At 57.4% G+C, this 24,797-nt stretch overlaps 11 protein-coding genes across 11 annotated transcripts; 6 read left to right on the top strand and 5 right to left on the bottom strand.

Annotated features, from left to right (window-relative positions):
• Positions 1-9: 9 nt before the first annotated feature.
• On the top strand, positions 10-3,593 carry PSEUBRA_005552 (Phospholipid methyltransferase; the record flags this gene model as incomplete). Its single annotated transcript, XM_016438975.2, has 2 exons — positions 10-211; positions 604-3,593. 2 exons carry the CDS (start codon positions 10-12, stop codon positions 3,591-3,593), a joined length of 3,192 nt encoding a protein of 1,063 aa, XP_016290272.2.
• A 176-nt stretch (positions 3,594-3,769) lies between these two features.
• On the bottom strand, positions 3,770-7,615 carry PSEUBRA_005553 (Nitrogen permease regulator 3; the record flags this gene model as incomplete). Its single annotated transcript, XM_059465559.1, has 1 exon — positions 3,770-7,615. One exon carries the CDS (start codon positions 7,613-7,615, stop codon positions 3,770-3,772), a length of 3,846 nt encoding a protein of 1,281 aa, XP_059320393.1.
• Positions 7,616-8,085: 470 nt separating this feature from the next.
• PSEUBRA_005554 (Protein of unknown function DUF106, transmembrane) lies at positions 8,086-8,982 on the top strand (the record flags this gene model as incomplete). The annotated part of the gene is made up of 2 exons (XM_016438981.1): positions 8,086-8,246; positions 8,334-8,982. 2 exons carry the CDS (start codon positions 8,086-8,088, stop codon positions 8,980-8,982), a joined length of 810 nt encoding a protein of 269 aa, XP_016290274.1.
• A 176-nt stretch (positions 8,983-9,158) lies between these two features.
• Positions 9,159-10,536, bottom strand: PSEUBRA_005555 (Ribosomal protein S35, mitochondrial; the record flags this gene model as incomplete). Its single annotated transcript, XM_016439006.1, has 2 exons — positions 9,159-9,755; positions 9,994-10,536. The coding sequence occupies 2 exons, from the start codon at positions 10,534-10,536 to the stop codon at positions 9,159-9,161; spliced, it is 1,140 nt and encodes a 379-aa protein (XP_016290275.1).
• A 552-nt stretch (positions 10,537-11,088) lies between these two features.
• PSEUBRA_005556 (uncharacterized protein) lies at positions 11,089-13,578 on the top strand (the record flags this gene model as incomplete). The annotated part of the gene is made up of 1 exon (XM_016438990.2): positions 11,089-13,578. One exon carries the CDS (start codon positions 11,089-11,091, stop codon positions 13,576-13,578), a length of 2,490 nt encoding a protein of 829 aa, XP_016290276.2.
• A 216-nt stretch (positions 13,579-13,794) lies between these two features.
• On the bottom strand, positions 13,795-14,637 carry PSEUBRA_005557 (uncharacterized protein; the record flags this gene model as incomplete). Its single annotated transcript, XM_016438995.1, has 1 exon — positions 13,795-14,637. One exon carries the CDS (start codon positions 14,635-14,637, stop codon positions 13,795-13,797), a length of 843 nt encoding a protein of 280 aa, XP_016290277.1.
• Positions 14,638-15,552: 915 nt separating this feature from the next.
• On the bottom strand, positions 15,553-17,451 carry PSEUBRA_005558 (Membrane bound O-acyl transferase, MBOAT; the record flags this gene model as incomplete). The annotated part of the gene is made up of 1 exon (XM_016438999.1): positions 15,553-17,451. One exon carries the CDS (start codon positions 17,449-17,451, stop codon positions 15,553-15,555), a length of 1,899 nt encoding a protein of 632 aa, XP_016290278.1.
• Positions 17,452-17,879: 428 nt separating this feature from the next.
• Positions 17,880-18,656, top strand: PSEUBRA_005559 (AP complex, mu/sigma subunit; the record flags this gene model as incomplete). Its single annotated transcript, XM_016438988.1, has 4 exons — positions 17,880-17,885; positions 17,978-18,310; positions 18,400-18,510; positions 18,624-18,656. The coding sequence occupies 4 exons, from the start codon at positions 17,880-17,882 to the stop codon at positions 18,654-18,656; spliced, it is 483 nt and encodes a 160-aa protein (XP_016290279.1).
• A 1,400-nt stretch (positions 18,657-20,056) lies between these two features.
• PSEUBRA_005560 (SCP2 sterol-binding domain protein) lies at positions 20,057-21,036 on the top strand (the record flags this gene model as incomplete). The annotated part of the gene is made up of 3 exons (XM_016438989.1): positions 20,057-20,149; positions 20,483-20,557; positions 20,836-21,036. The coding sequence occupies 3 exons, from the start codon at positions 20,057-20,059 to the stop codon at positions 21,034-21,036; spliced, it is 369 nt and encodes a 122-aa protein (XP_016290280.1).
• A 1,278-nt stretch (positions 21,037-22,314) lies between these two features.
• On the top strand, positions 22,315-23,337 carry PSEUBRA_005561 (NADP-dependent oxidoreductase domain protein; the record flags this gene model as incomplete). The annotated part of the gene is made up of 1 exon (XM_016438977.1): positions 22,315-23,337. The coding sequence occupies one exon, from the start codon at positions 22,315-22,317 to the stop codon at positions 23,335-23,337; it is 1,023 nt and encodes a 340-aa protein (XP_016290281.1).
• Positions 23,338-23,640: 303 nt separating this feature from the next.
• PSEUBRA_005562 (GTP binding domain protein) lies at positions 23,641-24,747 on the bottom strand (the record flags this gene model as incomplete). The annotated part of the gene is made up of 1 exon (XM_016439000.1): positions 23,641-24,747. One exon carries the CDS (start codon positions 24,745-24,747, stop codon positions 23,641-23,643), a length of 1,107 nt encoding a protein of 368 aa, XP_016290282.1.
• Between the last annotated feature and the right edge of the window lie 50 nt (positions 24,748-24,797).

Below are 24,797 nucleotides of genomic sequence, written 5' to 3' on the forward strand. Positions count from 1 at the left end.
TCTACGAGGATGGCTACAGTCGCACCCATCGACACGGCTTCGTCCGAGGGACTGCGCAACCGCAACAAGCAGCCAGCTCGAGGCGACTCTCCACGCTCCGACTCCACCGAGGTCGCCAGCCCCGCCCTCGATAAAGGTCATCATGACAAAAAGGACACGGTGGCTTCGGATGGACAGGCCAAGGTGCTCGGCAGGACACCGGATGGCACAGGTGAGTGACCCGGCCCCGCTTTTTCCCCACATTCGGCTCTGGAGTGCAACCAAACCATTGGGCAGTTGTGCCGCGGCTCAACTCTAGCTCGGCACCAAACCAGCTCGCACAATGGGCCTCTACCCTCTGCTCATGTCCCTTTCCCCTCGCAACTGTCCTGTCTTCGTGGCCAAGGGCGCAGGAGACGTTCCTGCTTGTCTTCCGTTCCGATTCCTGGCTTTGCATCCGCAGATAAGATAACAAAAGATGATCCGACTGACACCTCCGTCCGGTTCTTCCTGACACCGCCCCCCTGACCTTCTTCCCAAACGTACATCCGATCCTGCTCCTCGGTGCCTACGATGTCACTCTGCTCTGCTGACGTTCCTGACCATGGACCGTCGGCAACCCAGTCTTCACCGTGCCGCACACGCCGGACATGCTCTCGTCCATCTTTGACCCAAGACAACCCAAGACGCCTCTCGACATCGTCACCGTAGTCTCCCTCACCCTTCAGATCGTCCTGTACTTCGCCCTCTCCCGTCGAGCCGCCCAGATCTTCTTCTTCCTCTACTTTGCCTTCTGGCGTGCCTCGTACAATGCCGGTCTCGGCTGGATCCTCAAGCAGCAGAGCGAGAAGGGCCTCATCATCCGCCAAGTCAAGCGCAATGGCTGGATGGACGCTCAGCGTCGGCCCAGGATCCACAACTGGGTCAAGCAGCAGCTCGTCACCAAGATGGACAAGGACTACGTCTTCGACGCCATGCCGCTCGACTACAATGTTTGGCTCATGTTCCGCAGCATCGTCGACGTCATTTTGCTCAACGACTTTGTCGCCTACTCGCTCTTTGCCTTTTCGTGCACAAGACTGCCAGAGGGGCATTCCGTGGCGATGCACGTGCTGCGCTGGATCGCAGGCTGGACCTTGATCTTCTTCAATCTCTGGGTCAAGATCGATGCGCACCGGGTCGTCAAGGACTACGCGTGGTACTGGGGCGACTGCTTCTTCCTCTGCCTCCAGAGTCTGGTCTTTGACGGCGTGTACGAGATCGCCCCGGATCCGATGTACTCGATTGGATATGCCGGCTACTATGGTCTCTCGCTCGTCAGTGGCAGCTATGCGGTGCTGTTCGTATCTCTGGCTGCCCACTTCTCGCAATTCCTCTTCATGACCTTCTTCGAGGGACCTCACATCGAACGAACCTACGGTGAGAGGAAACCCATCGCTGCACGCGTGCCGCTTCGTCAAGCTCCTTTCAATGCTGCCTCGCGCAAAGCGGCTCACGCTGACGACGATGCAAACGCAATTCAATCGCCTATCGAAACCACCGAAGCAACACCCATCAAACCATCCCACCCCACCGACCGCACAGCCGATTCGGACTTCGACCGTCCCACGCCAAGTCAAACCGAAGGATCCACAGCGCTCACCTCCGACGACGAGACCTCCTCGGACGGCCACAGTCGCACCATCAAACGCGCCGCCCTTCGCACCTCCTCCTCCTCCAACGACGCCATCCACTCCCACCTTTCCTCCCAACGACCCATCACCACCCTCCACGACCTCCACCACCGCATCTTTCGCAAGGACACGGTCGTTTTCCGCAACATCGACCTTATGCGATCCACCGATTTTCTTTTGCTCGTCGCCTCGCTCTACTCGCTTTTCCCGCTGATCCTCCCTTCTCTCGGACACCATCCTCGACTGACGCTGCTCTTCTTCAATGCGCTCGCATGGCGCACCTTCCACTCGGTCGGTCTCGGCCTCGCGCTCTCGCGTCAGAGCTCGTCCAAATGGATCGTTCGTCATTTCCTAAAAAATTACCACTACTCCACACCCCAAGATGCCGTCTTTGAGGCCTTTGCGCATTGGAAGGTGGTGTACAACACCTCGTTGGTCATGACGTACATTTCGTTTTCGGTGCTTGCGTGGAACTGCTACACGCCCATCGGGCATCCCGATTGGACGGTTGGACCGGAGCTGCTGCGGCACACGCTCGGCCTGCTCCTCGTGGCGTTGCACGCATGGACCGCCAACTCGTCCTACACCGTCCTTGGGCCGTTCGGTTGGCTGTACGGCGATTTCTTCGTGGACGAATACCCGCATCAGCTGTACTACACGGGCATCTATCGGTTCCTCAACAACCCCGAAAGGAGTATGGGTGGGGCGGCGTTTTTCGGTCTGGCCCTGATCGCGGGTTCCAAGGTCACGTTGGTCATGGCAATTTTGAGCTATATTGCGCATTGGGGGTTCCTGAGTTTTGTCGAGGGACCTCATATGCGCAAGTTGTACGGCGAGGCGGCGCTTCGCAAGGATAGCGGCTTGACCAAGCAGCTCAAATCCCAATGGGTCGCTGCGAGGGATTCGGAACTGTGGAAGTCGGCACAGGGTCATCCGACGGTCAGAAACGTCCAGGGGACGTTGGAGAAGGTGCAACGGGATGCGAGCGAGGTGTTTGAGGAATTTTTCCGACAGAGTCGACCACGATTCGAGGGTATGTTGGAGGAAACCAAGGTGTTATTGCAGCAGTCCAAGGATAGGCTGTTGATCGTGCGGGTGGAGGACGATGAGAAGTTGCGGTCCGACGGTGTGGATCACAAGGCGTACGGGCTGAGCGTGAGGGGGGAGAGGTTTCATCTGGGACAGCCGATTGCGGTGGAGTGGCGCGCAGCGGTGAACCACTCGAGGAGGGACTGGATCGGTGTTTACCATTTGTCAAGGTTTGGCGGGTTGGAGGGCGCGGAGGAGGCGTCGTTGGTGACCAAGATTTCGAGCCAGGGGAAATGGTTGGGGGTGGCGGAGGAGGAGTGGGTGGGCGATGTGCATCAGGGATCCGATTCCAGCGCTGGGATGCGCGTGGATGGCATCTCGGTGTTTAGGGATAGCAAGTTGCCCTGGCAACCGGGGACGTACGAGTTCCGATACCATCACGATGGCAAGCACAACGTGCTCGCTCGTTCCAAGCCGGTCGAGATCTACGTTGGGACGTTGGCGGGTGGTGGGGGGGATGAGGTGGAGCGGACCGTAGAGGTGATCCGCGATATCGTACGGTACTCGATGCCGTCCACTAAACCGCTGCGGTTGAGCATCAGCCAGGCTGCTCCTCCGGCTATCGTCCCTGCCTCAGCTACATCAGGCCAGACGAGCATTCCTGAAGACGCCATCGACGAGTCTGACAGCCAAGCCCGACCGCTCGTGCCCAACGCAGCCAGCGACGCAGACGACTTCACCATCTGGGACCGCAAGCAGGCCACGCGCATCAGTCAGGCGTTCAAGTGGGCCTTCGACCTCGAGTTGAGTCCCGAGGTGATCATCGCCGAGGCTAACGTGAGGCGGTTGGCCATGGACGTGGTTGAGGGCAGGAGGGTGCTCACGCCTGGCTTCACGCCGATGATGAGCTGAGCGGATCGGATCGAGGAGGAGCGGGAGGTAAGAAGCGGAGAATGGACATCGCGGATGTAGACACAGACTTTGCTCGTCGATCACGGTCGAAGATGATCAGTGGCGCACAAGCGATCGTCACAATGCTCACACAAAAGTAGATAATTTAGAATGACAACATCACGACCAATCTCGCATTACGGATGCATGAAAGTAATGATGAACTCCCTGAACGTCTGCAGCAGCCGTCGGATCTCCTTGCGCCGCATCTTGACGCGGTACTCGATCTCGTCGATGGTGTGTTTGCCATTGAGGTAGGGCAGTAGTCGAAAGAAGTGCTTGACGGTGGCGGCGTCCTTGTGCTCGAGCATGGTGGCAATGTATTCGTTCTCGCGGCGACTTGCGCGGGACGGCTCGACGATGAGCGAGGCGGTGTAGGAGACGGAGGAGGGCGGAGCGCGGTTATGGATCGGGCTGGCGGCGGACACGGACGACGAGGAGGGGGGCGACTGAAGATGCGACCGCCGTCGGACCGAGGAGGTGGAAGAGGAGGAATCGGAGGAGAGGGAAAAGTCCGAGGTCGACATGTCGTCCTCTGACGACAAGGATGGATGCTGGGAGCAGCTGCAGTGGCTAGGGTGGTCGCTGTCGGCGCTTTCGGAAGGGGGAGGCAGGTCGGGTCGCTCGCTGGCTGCCGAGATGCGTCGCTGCTTCATCACGTTCTTGCCCTCGTCGGCGAGTCGGAGCAAGCCCACCTTGGAGGTGAGCTGACTGATCGGACCGTTTCTGTCCTCTGCAGAGTTGTCTCGCGATCCCTTCTTCGGGACTACCTCGTCTTCCTCGTCATCCCCGTCTTCGTCGATCTCAACTTCGGCGCCGACACCGAAGCCTTTGACTCTCATCCTCGCCCGCGATGGTGACCTTGATCGTGCCACCCCTTTCCTGCCTCCTCTGCTCGCCGAGCTCGTCGCCCGCCTCGCACGTCGCGGTACACTGCCCTCGGCGCTCGAGGAGATGTTCGATCCGCGGGCCCCAACCGACCTGTCTCTTATATGCGAGGGAATGGGCCGACCAGCTACGACCGGCGTCGTCGGTCGACTCTGCTGCGATGTATTGGGTGTCATGCTCATCCCATCGCGTTTCTTGCCGCCCGCCAGGCCACCGCCGGAGGAAGACGAACTTGTAGTGTCTGCACGCGCCCGACGTCCCAGTTCGCCGCGTTCGCTGAGGTTGCTGAAGCTGACGGAGAGGCCTGTGCTGGTTCCTGCCGCCATCATTGCGGACGAAGGCGAGCGAGAGCGGAGCACCGGACGACGTTCGAATTTAAGTTCGTCGAATTGCTGTCGTGGGGCGATGGCGATCGGCGCCTTTTCAGATGTGGCTATCGGGGCGTCGGAATCAGCCGTCGCCTCGTTTGCGGGCTGGTGATGATGGCGATGATGGTGACGGTGATGATGGTGGTGATGATGGCGACCATGTTCGTGAGATCCAGATCGACGCTCCTCGACACCGGCTCCGGCTCCCGAGATGGCTGCTGCAACAGCGGCCGCTTCGGCGACGCTATCCGGGTGCACCAAGATCGGTGGTCTGGAATCGGCCAGACCGGAAGGTGGCACCTCTGCAGCTTCGCTCGAACCCTCTTCGAGAGAGGCTGACAGCCTTCGTGCGTCTGCTGACCGCGATCGATCCCTCGCTCGGATCCTGCCCCTATCTTCTCCTGAGCCTGACTTCCTGCCATCTTCGTCCTCCTCCTTGCGCGCCGCTTGCTCAGCCGCCTTCCGCCTCTGCTGCTCCTCCGACTGCGACTTCTTCATCCGTTTCGCCTCGGATTTGGCCGCCCTCTGCATCTTCTTCTCCTTCCTAACGCGATGCCTTTCGTGTCTCTCCGTCCGCCTCTCGGCCGTCCGTCTCTTGACGCTCTCGGTCGCGATGAGGCGAAGACGGATGTGCATCTTGACCACCACCTCGCGACGCAGCAGCCAGATGAGAACGTCCAGCGCGAGCTCGCGCTGATGTCGCGCCGGGAATAGAGCATAGAAGGCGCGCGAAGAGGACGACAGCTGGGACAGAAACACCGGCAGCGGCGCGACATCCGGAAAGGATCGAGCCCAGACATGAGAGAGCGGTCCGAGTCGAGCAAAGTCAAAGAGGGGCGAGATGGCGTAGACGTGGCCGGGTTTGGGAATGTCGATCACCCTCGCTTGTCTGTAGTAGATCAGGTGGCGGACCATAGGATAGATATCCTCGTAGAGCTCCCAGCCGAGCATATCGGCAACATCGCTGAAGTTGAGCGTGTGGTACAGATTTGGCTGAAACAGGGCCGTGAAGTTGCGCGTGAGCTGCTCGAAGCCGTGCGTTTCTGGTGCCTGCCCGCTTGGCGACAGGGCACCAGATGGGCTAGAGCTGCCCGCTGTGTTTCGGTCTCGTCCTGGATCGGCATGGTCGTGCAACAAGAGGAGCGTCTTCCAGGGCAACAGATAGGGGCCTGTGGTGCGGCACCACTCTTCGAAGCTGAGCTGATTCGGTTCGAGGCCCAAGAGCCGGTCGTGAGTGCCGCCGCCTCCGTCTTCATCTTGCCCTTCCTTGCCGAGCCCTGAAAACCCGCCGCCCGACAGGAAGATCGGATCATTCTTGTCGAGATCTGTCTCGATGTCCACCGTCTTGAGTAGATTCGACGGATCCTGGAGGATGGGCGGAAGCTGAAGATGGACTTCGATATTGTCGTTGATGGTGAGAAAGGCGTCGGACGAGGTACTGATGCTTTTGTAGAGGTCTCGGATGCATCGTGCCAAGGATGAAATGCCGAGACACTGAGCTGCGTAGGCCGCATATGCCTGTCCGTCGTCCATGCAGCGCTCTCGGAGAGCCAGGAGCTTTTCGGTCTCGCGACCAATGTAGTCGGATTCCCGTTGCTCCGCAAAGAGCGCCGATGTCATCTTGAAGATGATGTTGTCGTAGAAAAGCTGGAGCCAGGAAGAGATGTCCATGCCATGCATCGCTGTGGACGGATCGGGTCGGTCTAGGACGAGGACGAGGTGGAATTGGGTCAGTGGCGCGTAAGACCGGGACACCGAGGAATCCGACGTCTGCTCCATTCGGGTCTGCGATGCATTCCGAGCTTTGGTCGGTGCAGCCGCTTCCGTCTTGCCACCGTTCTGCCGCAATGAACATGCTGCATCCTTGGAAGCATCTCCGCCGTCTGAGACATCGTAGGGCCGAATCTCCTTGCGCAGCCCGGATCGACCACGTTGACCTGCTGATCTGTCGTGCCCTTCGGCGTCGGCATCTTCGTCGTCTTGCCCTCCTAAGATGTCGCTTCTGTCGAGCGACACCGGATGACCGAGAAAGGCAAGATCGTCGATCATCAGCTCGAACTTGTGATGCGTGAGCTCCTGTCGAGGATTGAGGATGCTGGCAAGAAGCTCTATGTCGTAGCCGAGGTAGGTCTTGTATGCTCGTGCAGCCCTCTCTTCTCTTTTGGCCTTTTCCTCGGGCGAGAGCTCCTTGGACGTTCCAGTATCGGACTCTGGCGCTTTGTCGTGTGCATCGCCAGCATCCTTGTGAGCTCCGTTGTGTCGATCCCCTGACCTCACGCTGGGACTGGCCTCTTCCATACCCATCAGTCCTCGCCTGACTTTGCTCTTTGAGCGGTTGGCAGATGCACTCGCACCTGTCTTGGATCGGCCGTGTGACGCTACTGTCTCGGCGCGATCCCGAACGGAGCGGTTCTCGTCGTCGTCGGCCATGGTGCCATCAGAGTCTTCCACGTCAGAAGAGGAAGGGGTATCGCTCTGACCTGCACCGTCGGTGTTGCCATCGGCGTGATCGTCATCGTCCTCGTCGTGTCGATCCCACTTTGCCTTCTGGCGCACGGGGTCGAGATCATCGTCGAGACGGTTGAGGTGGGATGGGCGTGCTTCGGTGTAGTATTTGACCTTGGAGTAGCGTTTGAAGAGCTTGGGGTTGTTCGGCCAGCGAAAGACGACGTGCTCTCCGCGCGATGAGGAGGTAGCGAGGATGACCCCGAGCAGAGGCTCAGCCATATTTGCGAGAGGCTCGAGAAGACCAGCTCGAGCGCCGCGTCGCAACGCTTGCTCTTCTCGTGAATTGCGACGATTGGGTGACTGCTGCCTTGAGACGGATTGCTGGTCACGAGAGACACATGACGAAGTCGAAGTGCAGGTTTGTGACTTGACAGCGAGGTGGTTGAGACCAACGATGGCTGTGAAGCTGCGATGATCTAAGCGGCTACGCCCACAACTGCATGCAGTTGATAGCAATCAGAAGGTGTTGGTTGCGGAGAAGAATCACCAGGATAACAGCTCGGATGCTCAGTGGACCCTTTTGGCGGCGCCAAGATGTTAGGCCTGCCTCTTCTCAAGAGCAAGGCTTTTTTGCCGCTGTCCAGACGCGCGCACGTAGCACCTCCAGAGACAAACACTTCTCGTCGTCCTTGCTTCCGTCGATCTTCTTGCACCTCACCACATTGTATCGGACACGGACAGCAAACAACATGGCGGTCGAACAAGCTCTGTTTCTGGACAGCGCCATCCGAGATTGGGTGCTGATCCCCATCTTGGTGGTGATGATTCTCGTGGGTGTGCTGCGACACAACGTCATCTCGCTCCTCAATTCGGCACCAAAGAGCCTGTCTCCGCCAGCGCTCAGGGAACAGTAAGTCACAATGGTGCTGTCTACAGCAGAGCTAGAAAGGGCGCTCAGAATGCTGACGAGATCTCCTCCTTCCTTTTGCAATCGCAGACGAGTGATGGCGAGAGCAGGTGCCCTCCGTCAGAACTACTTCCAGCTGCCACCGACCTCTTTCGCAGCCCGCAAAGCCTTCCTGACTGAGGCCCTTTCCAACGGCTCGTACTTGCAGCCCAAGGACAAGGAAGAGAAAGAAGGCCCCAAGAACCCATTCGAGCCCGCGGGCGGCATGGACACCATGATGGACGGCATGAAGAAGCAGATGGTCATGATGATCCCGCAGACCGTCATCATGGGCTGGATCAACTTTTTCTTCTCCGGCTTCGTCCTGCTCAAGCTGCCCTTCCCTCTCACCGTTCGCTTCAAGGTGATGCTTCAGCGAGACATTCAGTCGCCGGACCTCGATGTCACCTGGGTCTCTGCACTCAGCTGGTACTTTTTGACCCTCTTCGGTCTTAGCGCGGTCTACAAGCTCGTGCTGGGAGACGACAATGCGGCAGATGGCACACGCGACATGGCGGCCATGGGCGCCGGTGCTGCTTCCATGCAAGCCATGAACCCAGCAGCACCAGGTCAAGCACCCGACTTTGAAAAGCTCCACCTGGCCGAGCGCGACAATCTCGAATTGGCCGGGTTGGAAGACTCGAGCGTCCGCTGGATTGGCGACGGCATCGAGGACCGCGTACTCGCCCTCTACTCTTAGCGCCCATCACGGCGACACTCATCAATCGATCAAGTTTTCTGGACGCACATGCTAGGACGACTCTCATAGTTGAAATGCACGTCACTGCGGATGATGCCGGCGTATAGCGTTAGGTTGAATGGGCGTGCAGTAGATGAGCATGCTGTACGAGAATGAGCTGATCTATGAGCTCACTTCTACGGGAGCTTTTTAGCCTGTGGTCCTTTCCTTGTAGACTTGTTGACCTGTTGTCCCTTCCTGGCAGACATGTTGGCTTGAGGACGTTTCTTTGTCGGCTTCTTGGCCTGAACACCTTTGCGTTGCTCCTTCCGGCGCCTTTCCCGTTCCACACGGGCCGCTTCCGCGACCGCCTCCGCAGCCGCATCTGCAGCAGCCTGCTTCTTAGCCACAGCCCCCTTCCTCTTGTCGGCCTGACGCTCGTTCCGCTGTACGCGGCCTGCGCCCTTGTACGACTCGCCAGAGACGCTGGTGATGGACAACGGAGCTCGCTTGTTTTCGACGACCCTGCTGGATCCCATCGCGTCCACATCGGGACCTCCGCTCGGAAGCGCAGCGATCATGCTGGAGCGCTTGAGAGTCTCTTCGGCCAACGCTGGTGCAATGACGGAGGGTGCGTCCAATGGCTCGGCTTCCGAGAACTCTTCGTGCTGGATGCCGCGTACCGACTTGTCGTTGGACTGCACCGAAGGTTCGAATTCGGGTCCGCGCTTGCGGTCTTGCGCGCCAAGGAGGCGGTCCATGTTGGACTGGAACTCGCTTTGCAATGGCTTGTCCTGTGGTGCGAGCGGAGAGACTGTGTGTCAGCAACGTTTCCACTTCTCCTATGATGCAGCAGAACGGCATGCTAGCCATTGCTAGCTCTCGATGTCGCGATTCAGTATAGTAAGGATTGTAAAAATTTTGGTAACCATGTAGATGTCTTCAAGACTAATCGAATAATTTGTTGGCTCATCACCTTGAGCCACATCGAGAGCTGACGAAGATGGCTGGTTGAAATGAGAGCTGACTTACCTGTGACGTCCATTCGTTCTCTAGAGCCTTCAATCGCAGGATAGCTTCCGTCCTCTGCAGACCGATGGAAAACTTTTCAGAGAGCGCACGGATGGTCCACTCCTTGGGATCGCTGGCATGCAGACGCCAAATCTCGGTCTTGGTACTTTGTCGGATCGGAGCAGGAGGGTTGAACGAGGGGTTGAGCGGGAAAGGGGTGTCGCCGATCCAGTTGGGCCCCATGCCGGGTTTAGGCTGCTTGTAGACGCGGGCATCGGAAAGGATCCACTGGTCGTAAGGGGCGAGCATCTTGGGTCGACCCCGACCTGCCGACTTGCGACCACGGCCGATTGCGTTGAGCTCTGATGGTGCTGGAGAGGCTTCTGCGGCCGCCGAGTAAGGAGCTTTACGCGATGTGGCATCTTCGGGCGTTGATGCAGCATACGAGGAGGAGGCGGTGGACGAGAAGGCGGCAACGACCGTTCGCGAGCTGGAAGCCACAGCTGGACCCGAGCCGAGTTGGCGCAACGCCAACCTCGATGCTGATCTGGATGCAAACGCCATTGCGACGATATGTGTGAGGAGGCAAGTGATGAGGTGATGTGGGTGATCAGAGGAAAGAAGGGTGGAGTCGTCGTCGTTGTTGTCCAGCATCAGACGAGCTGAGAAAACAATTTCTTCCAAAAGCGCCAAATTTCTTTACGTGCGGTAGAGCGAGAGAGAGCCAGCCGTCAGAGCCAGAGCTAGAAAGGACGCCGCGGAGACGCGACTCTTCTCGCTGTGCGGAAAGTGACATTTTGGAAAGAAAGCGCAGTGCTGCGCAAAGTAACACTTTCTGACATGTCACCTTCGCAACCTTCGCTTCTTCTTGTTCTATCACATTTGCTTTTGCAAGATCACATCTCAAAGAACTCAGCCATGACGGACCGCGGCTGAGCTCGTCCCGCTAACCTTTGTCAGCCCCGCACGTGCCGCCTCGACCTTTTGCGTTTGTGTCTTCTTCTCGACTTCTTCTCGCATTCTTCCCCCACCTCCATTGAACGACCCGAGCATGCTACCCTATGCTACCCTACCCATCCATCTGAGCAGCCACACTGTTCTCACTACTCTCTCGCCATGTCGATGCCTGGAATAGACTCCTCGGGCCCCAGCAGCTCTCCCGCCAAGACGAGAATATGCAAGAAGCTCGTTATCAAAGGGCACGCTTCGAGCTCCAGCGCTTCCTACACCCTCTTCTTGAAGGTGCAGGTGCCCAGATCCAGCCATCAAGAATTCCACGAGCTCCTGCAAGACCCTCATATCAAGCTTCAGGATGCCATCGTCCACCGCTTAGATGCCTCGGGTGCCGCGCCTGCCCTGTCCACCTCAGCTGCGACTGCGGCCAGCTCCCTTGGCATCCCGCTTTCAATCGGTCAGGAAATGAGCGACAGCTTCATCGACCATACTCCTAGAAAGGGCGGAAGGAATAGCATCTCACCGAGAACCAGTGACGCCTCCGAGCTTCCGACAGTCATTCAATGTGGCGATGGCAAGGTCAGGCTTCGCACGTCTAGCCCATCTAGCCCAAGCTCGAAGCACGCCAAGCCGTCTCAGCACGACCATGATTCCTACATGTTGACGCTTCACTTGGTCGCCGAACCACTTTCGACGCCGCCTCTTGCGCCATTCTCTGTCAGACTAGCTGTGCCGGTCTGTCTCAACAACTTCCTGCGCCTCACGGTGGATGAGTCCATCGACGCCAACTTCAGCGAGCAAGGAATGGCCGTCGAAGTCGATCCGCCCATCCTGCCCATCGCAAGCGCACGCAAGCCAATTCGCAGGCGCAGTTCCGCAGCATCATCCCAACGAGCTCTCAGCCCAGATACGCTCTCTGATGATGAAGCGGATGTCACCCTGCTCGGATCCGACTCGATGGACGAAGCCGACCTGGACCAGGACGACACTGCCATCGTCGGTCCGTTTCAAGCATGCGATGCGCTTGTGATCCGCATTGCTGCACAACGAGCTGGCGACTTGGTCACTTCCGAACCGCCTCTCCGCGCTCTACCAAATGCGCTTCGGGCAAAAGAAGCGGTCAGTTCCATGACCTATACCCCGACAATATCCGAGGATCCCATGCCATCATCTTCATTGCGAGCCGTCTCGGATGATGGGGCGACCAGGATCAGCTTCGATGCTACGCTTCAGCTCCGAGACCTTTTCTTCCCTGGACTCGATCGAGAGGTACAGCTGTACGTTCAGCTCGCACCGGGCGCCTCGATATCAGACTGGCGTCCCGTGGCGGTCGATGCATCCAGAGGCATCTTGAGCTGGTCTTTCGGTCGCAACGCTTCGACATCCTCGTCTCCCAGTCAGCCGGCCAAGGTCACAGCGGAAGGGAGTCGAGGACGATCGCCGACGTTCGAGATTGGCGACTTGGTGGTCCTGCCCGAACCGAGTCAGCAAGGAACGGATGACGAAGACCTGCTTCACGTCGCTCCTCCAAAGGGCCTCAATGATGCTGATCTCGACTATTCACTCGACCTTGCCGCCGCGCCATCCGCCACCACCAAGCGAAGGCGATTCTCGCTGCAATCCTCGACCAGCACCCGTAATCTCCCCTCTCAGCCCCCGTCCGAGCCCTCGGACTCTTCCAACGCATCGAGCGGCGTGCTTGCCATCACGTTCAGCTTGCTGCCTGTTCTGCAAAGTAGTGACCCGCTGTTCATCTCTGTTCGCGGTACGCTCATGTTGACCGACACACCGAATGGACCGCTGCAAAGCCGTGACCTCGTCAGCCTTCCACACGGACTCTTTGTCCCCGCCGCGATGACGCATGCTTACGAGCAGCCCAGAATAGCTCACGATGAGTCACAACTTGTCCAGCCGCAATCTACGAACCAGCCGCAAGAGTCGCTAGAGGACTCGCGCGAGACTGTCCAGCAGAACCAGCCGCACGTTCAAAGCATCACCATGCTGCACGGAGGGACGACAAGTCCCGTCAGCGATGCAAAGACCGAGGAGGTCCTGCGCCAGGCACTGGCCGTGATTGCGGCGCACAACGAGACTTTGACGAACGCTGGTCGTCTGGAATCACCGCGATCGGAAGGAGGAGGCGGCAATTGGATGTTGCGCACATCGCATCTGCTCTGGACACTCTTCCTCACGGCCATGGTCTTCACGCTCTTCAACGCGAGCCAGACCGCTAATCGCGCCTTGTCGGCCAAGCTCGATGAGCTATCTCGCATCGTGGAGGCGTCTGCTGGAGTCGACCATTCGAGACTCTTCGCTGCCAACGCACTCGGCGACTTCCCATCAAGCGCCTCCGATACCGTTGCTCCAGCGGTGGTTGCTCCAGCATTCGATGGAGGAGAATCAGACTCGCTCGAAGACAGATACTACGACACTGTCGACGTATCCTCGGACACACAACTCACGACTCAAGCGGTTGAAGCGGACACAGCGAGCTCGCCCGGGTCAAACACGCTCGCGTCCGACCGCACAGAGCTGCAGCCCATACACAACACGCACAGTCTATCGCACTACGTCTCGGACTGGCTACACGATCTCCTGCGCATGCCCGTCACCATCATCCGAGCTTTCCTGAGCATCTTCATCGGCGCATAAATCTACAGCATACACGCATTCACACAGATACCCCCTTTACAATTAGCATTTCCTCACCCCTCAGTTGATGCCGCAGCTCCGTCAAACGGGGCGGCAGCGAGAATCCGTGATGAAAGTCAGATTGAGCAAGCAGCAGTCGTACATGTAAAAAAGCATGAAGCAAGGTACAGAAAAGGAGTGTGGGGTTGATGGGAACGAGATGTTGAGCGAGATTGACTAGTACTCGTCGTAGTCTTCCTGGTTCCTGTATCCGGCCTGACGGTTTCTCTTTTCGCCGTAACCGACGGGGACGCGGGGGGCGCTGCGGGGGCTTGGTTGGCCCTTGGGTGGTCTTGTCATGCCGAGCGCCTTCAACACGAGTGGCAGGGCAAAGTGGACGGCCATGACGAAGAAGGTGGTGGCGAGGGTGACCCAGGCGATGGCGACGGTGATTCGGTAGTGTTTGTAGTTGAGGAACCTGTTTTCTGCCAAGAAGGCGTTTGCTTGTTCGAGCGTTGTGATTTGGCCCCAGACGCCGAGGGCTCCGATGGACTGAGAGGTGGATGTGGGCGGATCGCCGTTCTGGCCGTTGCGGAACATCTCGTAGATTGCTCTCAGGAAGACCTGTTGACCCTGGGTGAAGGGTTCCGAGTACTGAGGACCGGCGACGAACACGGGGTGGCGGTTGACACTGAACGCCGTCAGCGCGGAAGCAATACCCAGGTAGGCACCAGACAAGACCAGCTCGACAAGGCCAACGAGGATGTACCCATACGTGCCCTTGCCCGTCCTCTCACCTCGACGCTTGGGAAACTGAATGCACGCCAAGAACGCCGCAAAGTTTCCAAACGCAAACCCAATAGCGCTGACGATCATAGAGGCAAAGACCACCATGAGCATGCCACTGTCCTGGAACTCGACAAAGTTGTTGATGCGCGATTTTTCTTTGAGGATCTGCCAACGGGAGTAGTCCCACGCAGTGAGACCGAGGAGGGTGACGGAGAAGCCAACGATGGCGAGTTGGAGCGGGAGCTCCAGGACTTGAGGTGCGACCGGCGCGCGCGAGTGCGGGGGCGCCATGGTTGCACGTGAAGAGGCGCTCGGCCTGGGTAGTTGTGGTGGTGAAGGATATGTAGGGCGAGCGACGAAGCCTTGCTGCTAACGAGATTGCCTCGACGTCGATACGAAGCTCGGGATAGCGATGCGAGCGATACGGTGGTGATGGCGATGATGGAGAAGAGAGATGATGGCGAACAACCTTGGATACGTATCCAGAGGATCGGCAAGGTGAGGGCTGAAGAACGGCAGAGCAGAGATGAAAGCTGCAGGCCAAATCGCATGGGGAAACCCTTGAGCTGCCATTTCACGCAGACATGGCAATTTTAGGAACAGCCAAAGAGGCAGATGCATCCGCCCAGGCTCGCTAAGCGAAGTATGAATCAACAGCCGAGTGCAACGGCCTCTGCCTTTTCATATCGACCGCATCCTACCCACTCTACCTCTCAGTGGCATCGTAGCACCGTGAACCAAGCTCACACCTTTGTATGACCTAGAAATGCGCTAACAATGATCAAGATCAACCCTTGAACGAAGCATTGCGGAAACATGGAATGTGAGCAGTGGTTAATATGCGCGGCGTGGATCATCGCACAGCGGGGATTTTGTGCAAACTGGGCAGAGGACCTGTGTCAACCCACATGCGGGGCATTCATTACGCAGACAAAGGCGGATCAGCACAGCTGCAGTCGAAAATGGCAGGAAAATGAAAAAAGTCTCCCCGCCGTCAGGAGCAGGCTTGGCTTGATTTTGCTCGCTGCGGAGTTGGGTCGCACGCGAGGTTGGAGCGGGGCTGAAAACGGCAGCAGCATACGGATGGGGGATTGTTTCGACGTGTTAAGCCTCTCTCAACGTCGATGCTCATCACCATCCTTCGGGAGCATGCTGGTCCAGACGGCGGAGACGGTGATGATAGCATGTTACTTTCTATTGGGCAGTCTAACACTTGCGATCAATGCCACGCCGTAACTCTTCCTCCCTGTATTCGAACATGACCTGTACACCCACGAACAGCGTCGCACACGCGCCCACCATGAACCTCACCCCCTCGGCACTCCCAAACAGCTGCTCGATCATGTACCGCATGCCATCCGTGCCAATCGCAAACCCGACCAAATTGCCCGTCATCATCATCAGCACGTTCCCCACGCCCCCCACCGCCGCAACGTGTCTGAACCACCATCTCTCCCCATACTGGCTATAGGGCAGCATCTTCCGCGCCACCACCTCCGGCACGATGAAAAACGTAATCAGCCATCCCCACGCGAGCAACTTCAGACTGAGATCATGCCACAACGCTACGAAGGTAAACACCAACAGCGTCGAGGGGATCTGGTTCCGGCTTCCGCCCAGCGGCACGTAGATGTAGCGTACGATCCAAAGATTGTACGACCGGTGCCAAGAACGCCAGAAGCCGAGGGTCGAGTAGTTGTTGGCCATGCATCGGACCATGTTCTCGGGCGCCTCAACGCCATCTGCCATGGCCCAGAGACGGAAGAATCGCCACGGGATCAAAAGTTTCAGCCAGACGATGATGAGGTTCCAAAAGCCGATCATCGAGAGTTCCAGGGGTGTGGCGCCAACCCAGGCTTTGGTGTCCTTGATGGCGTTGACGTAGATGAAGTGCAGGATAAGCTCCATGGTGAGCAGCGAGATGACGAAGCGCACGGCATAGCGCAGCACCGTGCCGGTAGAGATGCGGATGGGATGCCGGAGCTGATGCGTGAAGTCGTTGAACGTCATGATGGGCCCGGCGATGAAGAGGGGCGGGTAGAGCGCGTAGAGAAGGTAGTTGCCGAGGGTGTATTCTTCCAGGTGCTGCGTGAGCCGTACGCGTTCTTGATAGCTCGCTTCGCGGTCTTCGCGAAGCGCCTCAACCATCGCTCGTCCAGCTTGACCACCGTTGTTTGCCTCACACTTGGCCCAGTGGTAGTCCATGGCAAACGACACCAGCCGCAGCATGGTGATGTTGAAGTTGATCTGCCAGCGTGGCAGCAGGCCCTTGAACACCTCGAGGAAGCCCAGCGCGGGCGAAATGTGACTGTACTCGAAGCCGTCGTTCCAGTGCACTGCGAAGAGCGCACCGATGTTGAATGCGAACGCTATTGCCGGAGCGATCTTGGTGCCGCCCAACGCTTTTGTCAAGCCATAGTTGATCCCGAGGATCAAAAGCAGCTTGAGCGAGTTGAAGCCGTGGAGCGCAAAGATGAAGATGGTGGTGAAGACGGCGAGGAACGCTATCCTGTTCGGCTTGACGGCGGCGTTGCTGCTTGCGTTGCCGTCAATACGACTATATTGAGTCGATGCTGTCGATGGCAGGAAGCTGAATAGCTTTGAAAGTGCCAGGTACAGTCCCGTGATGCCTATCAAGGAAGGGACGTAGTCACGAAAGGAGCGATACTGAAAGTCGCTGTCGTCTCGTAGTCTTCCCGCGATCCAGCCTGGTTTCAGATGGCCGGTGTAGGACCAGTAGTTGGCATTCGATGGCGTGCTGAGGCGAACAGGGACGTAGACCATGAGCGGCACCGCGATGGCGAAGACCAGAAAGTAGAAGCGGAACTCGAGCGTGTGCCATCGTCCTCGTTTTGCGCCTCCTGCGGCAGATGTAGATGTCGTGGGCGACGGCTCTGTCCGTGACGCGTTCTTGGTGGCAGCGTGACCGGACAAAGGCCCCGTATCGATGGTGAGGGAAGCAATGCCACGAGACCCCAAGAGCTTCTTGACCTTCGGATCGGAAGGGGAGGTGCTGACCGCAGCGCGACGGGTGGCGGCGGAGGGCGGATAGGTGCCGGACCCATTCTGATGCGAGTTGAAGCCTTTCATGGCCGCAGCCGTCATGTCGTGTTCGTGATGGTCACCGTGCAAAGCATGCTGCGAGGCGTTGGCAAGGCTGGCGAAGTGTGTCGGGAGCATGCCCTGCCGCTCTTTGTCCGTTCGCCGCTACGCGTCGTCGACAGCCTCAGCAAAGTGCGAGCTGAGCAGACTTTCCGAGCTAATGAAGACCTGCGTGAGCAGAGAGCAAGAAGAATGGGCGCCTGCGCATGAGGTGCACGAGCAAGGCAGGCACGACCCTGTTGACAGGTGTTGGTCTCTGGGCGGAAGAGCGCTTAGTCAGCCTGACGCGTTCAAGATTTTGGGGCGCTGCGAATTGCCGCTCGGGACACTTCTCGATAGCAACACGCTTTCTCGAGATCAACACTTGCTGCTCGCTATCGAACCCATCACCTCGCAGCTGCAACCCCAACGGCGCAGTCGTCATCTTCAATATGGCGGTGAGTCAACGTCACGAGCACACGCAGGTAATTCTAGGACACATACTGACTTTAGCAACTTCGTTCTGGCTCGACTCGACTCGGCCCAATAGATCAACTGGATCCTCCTCATTAGCCGTCAAGGCAAGGTGCGTCTTGCCAAATGGTTCACCACCATGTCGCCCAAGGCGAAGCTCAAGATCACCAAGGATGTCACACAGCTCGTTCTCGCGAGGCGGACACGGATGTGCAACTTCCTCGAGTACAAGGACAGCAAGGTGGTGTATAGGAGATATGCATCGCTCTTCTTCGTGACGGGCATCAGTCAGGGCGACAACGAGCTGGTGACGCTCGAGATCATCCACAGATACGTCGAGGTTCTCGACCGATACTTTGGCAATGTCTGCGAGCTGGATCTCATCTTCAACTTTCAAAAGGCGTACGCTGTAAGTTGACGCAACAAGAGATCACGTCGGCTGGAGGCGCGCAAATACGCTGACACTGGCGCTATCATAACCTTTCTTTGTCTCAACAGATTCTTGACGAATTGATCATCGCAGGCGAGATGCAAGAGTCGTCAAAGAAGTCGGTCTTGCGGACAGTCAGTCAGAGCGACGCAATCGAAGAAGCAGAGCAATCAGAAGACGTAAGTACTCCAAGCCCAATCCTTTGTACTTGACGCCTCTATGCGAAGGTGCTGGATGGGATCGCTGACCCTTTCTATCATGATGCTACTCCGCTCTACTATGAACGCGACAGTCGCTGGCAAGAATCGGCAGCAGATCAGGCTAGACGTCTTTTTTCCCGCTCAACTTTCTTGTTTCTCGCTCATTGTCTGTCCCGGGCGACTTGTCCGCCAGCCCCTCTGTTGGCCATATCTGTACACTAGCATCCCAGCAATTGTCATCGTTACGCATATCACACTGGAGCAGAGAGCTTGTTTGTATTTGTATTGGAACTGATGCGACAACGCACATCGACCTCCGAGCTGACGGTTCACTGTCAGTCTCAGCTTACCTCCGCAAGTCGCACGGCGGGAATCTTGCGGTGTGGAGTGTACCCCTGCCTCGCGATGAGGTCTAGGGCATGCCAATCAATGCTCAAAGGAAGGCTTGGACAGATTGACAGGAGGACAAGCGGCTTCTCCGTGGAGCTGCCATCTGCACGAGGAGGAAAGATTCGCACGGGACAAGCTTCGACGCGAGGTGGAAACGGGCTTTTGTTGAGCGAGCGGGCCATGGAAGCAAGGCAAACAGAAAGCGACGGCCGTCCCGGACCAAGCGTGTGAGGTCTCGCCTGCTCTTGCTCGCTCGTCCTGCATGCTCGACAGCTTCTTAGCCGTGTTGTATCAAGTGTCGTAGCATCATCGTCTCAATCTGCTCTCGACTCTTCTCCATCGCTCGACAAGCTGATAGGGTGATTGAAGATAGTGCTCCGAGCGAGATCCTTGACGTCTATAGGGAAAAGGGCGCTGCCGATCCAGGTCCCTGGTGGGCTCAAGTCTGGGGAAGCTCTGAAGGCGTGTCAGGCGAGCTTGGACACAGTGCATTTCACGTTCATCGACAGGACCAGGGCGAGAGGAGACGCAGAATGCCATCATCTCACTGACGATCGACTTGGGATCGGAGCATCAAACAGAGGTGGTTCCCCCCTCTCTCCGCAATCTGCGCTGGCTGCCTCGATTGGAGTGAGTCCGGCTTTAGCTTTGAGTGCTGAGGTCAAAGGCAGCAGAGGGCGGTGATTTCAGACATGCTCGAAAAGGGCTCGCCTCGCCTCGATTCACCTTTCACGCTGCTTTTGGAAAATCCCATGAAAATCTACCACAGCGGCACAGTGTGGAGTAAAGAGTGAGCGACCAAGGTCTGTTCTGCTGCAGATGCTGCTGCTGCTGCTTGCGGCGCCCAACCACACGAGCCGACTCTGTCACTCTGTCTGTCACTCTCTAAGAGATCCCAGAGCGAGACTGCTGGACCGCCCTCGTCGACTTGAGCCTCGCAACCGTCGACCTGGCTCACATCGCAAAGTCAAAGGTGAAAGCCAAATCAAGCGAGCCAGTCCAACGCCCCGACTTGACCTCGATCTCAGTACATATACCTCCCCGCATTCTTGCTTGACCTTTCATCTCCGTCACCACCAACAAAACAACACTCTCCCTCCATCCCACCACCAACACACAACACTTTCTAATCAAAATGGGTGAATTCAAGTCCAAGGCTCTCTTCGAGCAGATCGAGAACGGTCTCAAGGAGATGGATGACAAGGAGAAGAAGGACATCCAGAAGAAGGTATGTACCACCATCTAGATGTCGACTGCACTGCTTCCCCTAGCTGGTCAGAATGCACGTGAGCCGTTGTAGCTTTGTCTCGCTTCCGCTGTCTGCGATTATGGAGATGAAGCTGTCGAACGGCTTTGCGTTCGCAGACTGCTGGCCGGAGTAGCCGGCTCCACTCAACCTGTTCAGCGAGCAGCCGCAACAAACCTCAGATCATATGCTCGTGCACGTTGCTGACCTTGCCATGCCTTCACTCCTTTATTCATCGATCGAACGCAACTTGGTCCACTGTCACGCCATGACATCGCCACATCGATCACTGCTGCCCTCTGAACGACCCAATAGACCAACGGTGTCTTCGAGATGCACGTCAAGAACTCCGGCGGTGAGGAGCTCGTCTACACCATCGACCTCAAGAAGGTACGTTCTCAACTCAAACAGTTGAGGTTTCGGACTGCGGACAGATGCAGCGATGGATCCATGCTTCTGCACAGCGTTTGGTCGACTTCGATCCTCTTCTCAGCAGCGCCGCTTCAGTTATGAAGGACTGGCAGGCTAAGATGAGACGAGCATCGCTGCCGAGCAAATCGCTGTCAGACTGCACTTCGTTTGGCTCAGTCGCAATCCGGAGTCGCCCCTATCAGATATATCTGAACACATTGCTGACCCTCTCTTCCCCCACTTCCACCGCTACACAGAACGCCGAGGCTTACGAGGGCAAGGCCAAGGGCAAGGCTGATGTCACCATCAACCTCGCCGACGACACCTTCATGGACCTCGCTGACGGCAAGGTCAACGGCCAGAAGGCCTTCATGTCCGGCAAGCTCAAGGTCAAGGGCAACATCATGCTCGCCACCAAGCTCGACAACGTCCTCAAGTCGCAGAAGTCCAAGCTCTAAATGTGCTTGTGCTCTAAGATCCGACCTCGTACATCTACATGTTGCTTGTCCAGCGTAATTTGATTTGTGCTTTACAGGCATGACGATTGGCCATTGAGGGCGGTGTGTATCGGATCAGGGGGGTCTTTCAGTTCCCATGAGCTGCGTTGAGACTTCGCGAGAGGAGAGCCAGGGAGGCTTTTGAGGTACGACGATCGTGACCAGGCTCGGCTCACGCTGCTTCAGTACGAAAGCATACATGGAGCAGCTGCCGGATAGTTCTCCAGTCGTTCACCTCGACGATGAACTCGCGAGATAAGCATGTGTCCGCTCTTTCCTCAGATTTGTTTGACGGTACGAGCTGCGCGCCTGATCCTCAACACGAGCAGGAGTCTTTGATGTTTGCCTCGTACCAGGTCCGAGCGCCGTGCGGCATCAACAGTGTGACATTCTCCTCGAACAAAAATTTTGCTGCCGGCTCGAGGTTGAGGGTTGCTGCGAACAAGAAGCTGTACCAGACCTGGGCGATGGGTCGACAGGGTACGAGGCTCTCAATGTCGATCAGCCAGCACCACGCAAGGCTGGTGTCGAGCACGATTTCAAGACGTCCACTCGTGCTGCCACAGTCAGGCTTCAAAGTTAAGGCCTGGCGTGGCCAGATTCTCTTGCGTTGCAAGGCGAATCGCGCTGCTCCTCAGGCCCAGCACTTCGAGGTGCTCGCTGGCTGCTCTAAGGCTTCCCAGACAGAGTCCATATCATTGAAGGCCGCTCTTCATTGTGGCAGAAAGAGAGAGCTGCTCGTATCGGTGTGTGGAGACGCTTGCTCCACGGCGATAGGCGCCACTCCACCTCCACCCTATATTTTTGGCAACAAGCCGCGGAGGCGCCGTGGAGGGTGGCTGAGCCCTGTGGCGTGTCGAGAGGAGTTTCTGCCTGTGTAGCGGCTCCGCAAGAGCATCGGCAGCACAACACGGGCGATGGCGCGGCAGAGGGGGCCTCCAACCGCACCAGTCAGCAGTCATATTGCTCCACTACTGTAACTTCCCAAAGGCGGTTGCGCGGCAGCGTCCACTCTGCATTGCCGGGGTTTGGAAGGTGGCCGGCCCGTGCCCCTTGCCCTCGGCGTTAGACGTTCCTTCCTGAGCACCGGCTAATAGGTATAAGAAGCCCCTCGGTCTCCGTTCCGTCACCTCCTCCATCATATCAAACTCACCGGCGAGAAGGTACAGGAAGCCCACCAATCCGCCACGCACCACGTTGACCACACCAACAACAACCCTTCTCACAACATCAACCATCATGCCCATCCCTACACGTGAATTCGCCAAGACCGGCGAGCAGGTCGGCGCCATTGGCTACGGCGCCATGGGTCTCGCCGCCTTCTACGGCGACTCCGCGCCCGATTCCGTGGTCAACGCCATCTTTGACAAGTGTCTCGCTGACGGCGTCACCCACTGGGACACCGCGGACATGTACTCTCCCATGGGCTCGGGCAAGCTCGGATACAACGAAGAGCAGATCGGTCGCTACTTCGCCTCGCACCCGGGAGCGAGGGAGAAGGTAACGATCGCCACAAAATTCGTCAATCGCTACGACGCCGACGGCTCGTTCTCCATGGACGGAAGCCCGGAGTGGTGCCACCAGGCATGCAATGACTCGCTGAAGAGGCTTGGAGTTGATCAGATCGACCTTTTCTACGCCCATCGACCGGATCCCAAGGTGGACGTGACCAAGACGGTGGGCGCGATGAAGGAGCTCAAGGAGCAAGGCAAGATCCGCTACATTGGCGTCTCCGAGTACAACCTCGACCAGCTCGAACGGGCCAACAAAGTGGTCCACATCGATGCGATTCAGATCGAGATCTCTCCCTGGACACCCGAAGCCCTCACCAACGGTATCCTCGCCTGGGCCGAAAAGAACGGTACCGCTCTTGTCGCCTACTCTCCCCTGGGCCGTGGCTTCCTCACTGGTCAATACAAGACCGTCGACGATCTGCCAGAGAACGATTTCCGTCGTCACAACCCCCGCTTCACTGGCGACAACTTTGCCAAGAACCTCGAGCTGGTGAACGACATCAAGAAGATTGCGGATAAGAAGAACGCCACCCCCGGCCAAATCGCCCTCGCCTGGCTCCTCCAGAAGTCGCCCATCATCCTACCAATTCCCGGAACGAAGAAGGAGAAGTACCTCGAGGAGAACAACAAGGCCGCCGAGATCAAGCTGAGCAAGGAGGAGATGGACGAGATCGATGGCGTGATCAACAGCTTCAAGGTCAGCGGTACGAGGTACGCGCCCGAGATGATGCAGGTTTGCGCTTTCTAAGCGGCCGGTCTTTGGCAGGATTGGATTGTCACATCGTCTGGATGGAAGGTAGCGGACTCGTGGAATCGAATTGTATCGTCAGCAGAGCCTTCGACGAGTGTGACATTGAAAGACGCAGTGAGTCTCACGAAGTGGCAGGTGGCCGTTCAAAGCACAAAGCAATGGCGAGTCGACGATGGATGCATGCAATTTCGAGAGAGTGAAAGAACGAAAGGGACAGATCCTGAGACGAGGCTCATCGAGATCAGTTCAGCACTTGAACATGATCGCTCGATGTCAACCCACCAACCCACGCCCCTGTCTTTAGCGCTTGAAGATCGTCACGCAGTCTTCGTCCTCCAACACATGATCCGCGCCGACCCTCTGCCCTCGGGGGTGCTTGGCACTTTTTCCCCATACCATGGCGAACTTGAACTGCTTGATAATCTCCTTGTGGATGGCGTTGCAAAAGTCCTCCACCGTAGACCTTCCGGTCTTCAACACCACAGGACTCGAATAGTCGGGCGAAGCCTTTCTCGGCTTGGTATAGACGCGCACCAAGGACAGTTCCTGCCACATCTTCTCCACCAGCTCGTCGTCGACGTTCCACCAGTGTTGCGATGAAATGGGGACCGAGTTGGGGATTTTATAGAGCAAGTCGAGCTCTTCGATGGAGATCGAGTCGATCTTGTTGAGAACGTAGATGGCGGGTACGTAGATTCGGTTGCCTTCAATAACGTCGATGAGCTCCTCGATATTTGCGTCTTGCCTAAAGCTCACGTCTGCGTTGCTGATCCTGTATTCGCTGAGCACCGCTTTGACTTCGTCGTTGTCGAGCTTCGTTAGGGGGACGGTGTTGGTGATTGCGATGCCTCCCTTTTCCTTTTTGCGCACAACGATGTTGGGGGGCTTCTTGTTGAGTCGGATACCGAAGCCTTCGAGTTCGTTTTCGATGATCGCCTTGTCCTTCAGCGGCTTGCCTACGTCGAGGACGATGAAGATGAGATTGCACGTTCGTGCAACGGCAATGACTTGACGACCACGACCCTTGCCGTCCTTGGCACCCTCGATGATACCCGGCAGATCGATGATCTGGATCGGCGCACCGTGCACCTTCATCGTACCGGGCACCGATGTGAGGGTGGTAAACTCGTACGCTGCCGCTTCGGACGTCGTCCCCGTCAAACCCGACATCAATGTCGATTTGCCCACTGAGGGGAAGCCGACGAACCCAACAGATGCCACACCCGTCTTGGCCACATCGAAGCCAATTCCCGGACCACCACCACCGCCTCCAGAGGGAGTGATCAGCTCGCGCTTGAGCTTAGCAAGCTTGGCTCGCAGCTGTCCCAAGTGATACGATGTCGCCTTGTTCTTCTGCGTCTTGTTCATCTCATCCTCGATCTCCTTGATCTTTTGCACTGTCGTCATCGTTGGCCAAGGTTGCTCGGAGTCGAGTCCGGCGCGATAGCAAGGTGCGT

This window comes from Kalmanozyma brasiliensis (assembly GCF_000497045.1).
Source record: "Kalmanozyma brasiliensis GHG001 unplaced genomic scaffold PSEUBRA_SCAF6, whole genome shotgun sequence".
Classification (NCBI taxonomy): Eukaryota; Fungi; Basidiomycota; class Ustilaginomycetes; order Ustilaginales; genus Kalmanozyma; species Kalmanozyma brasiliensis.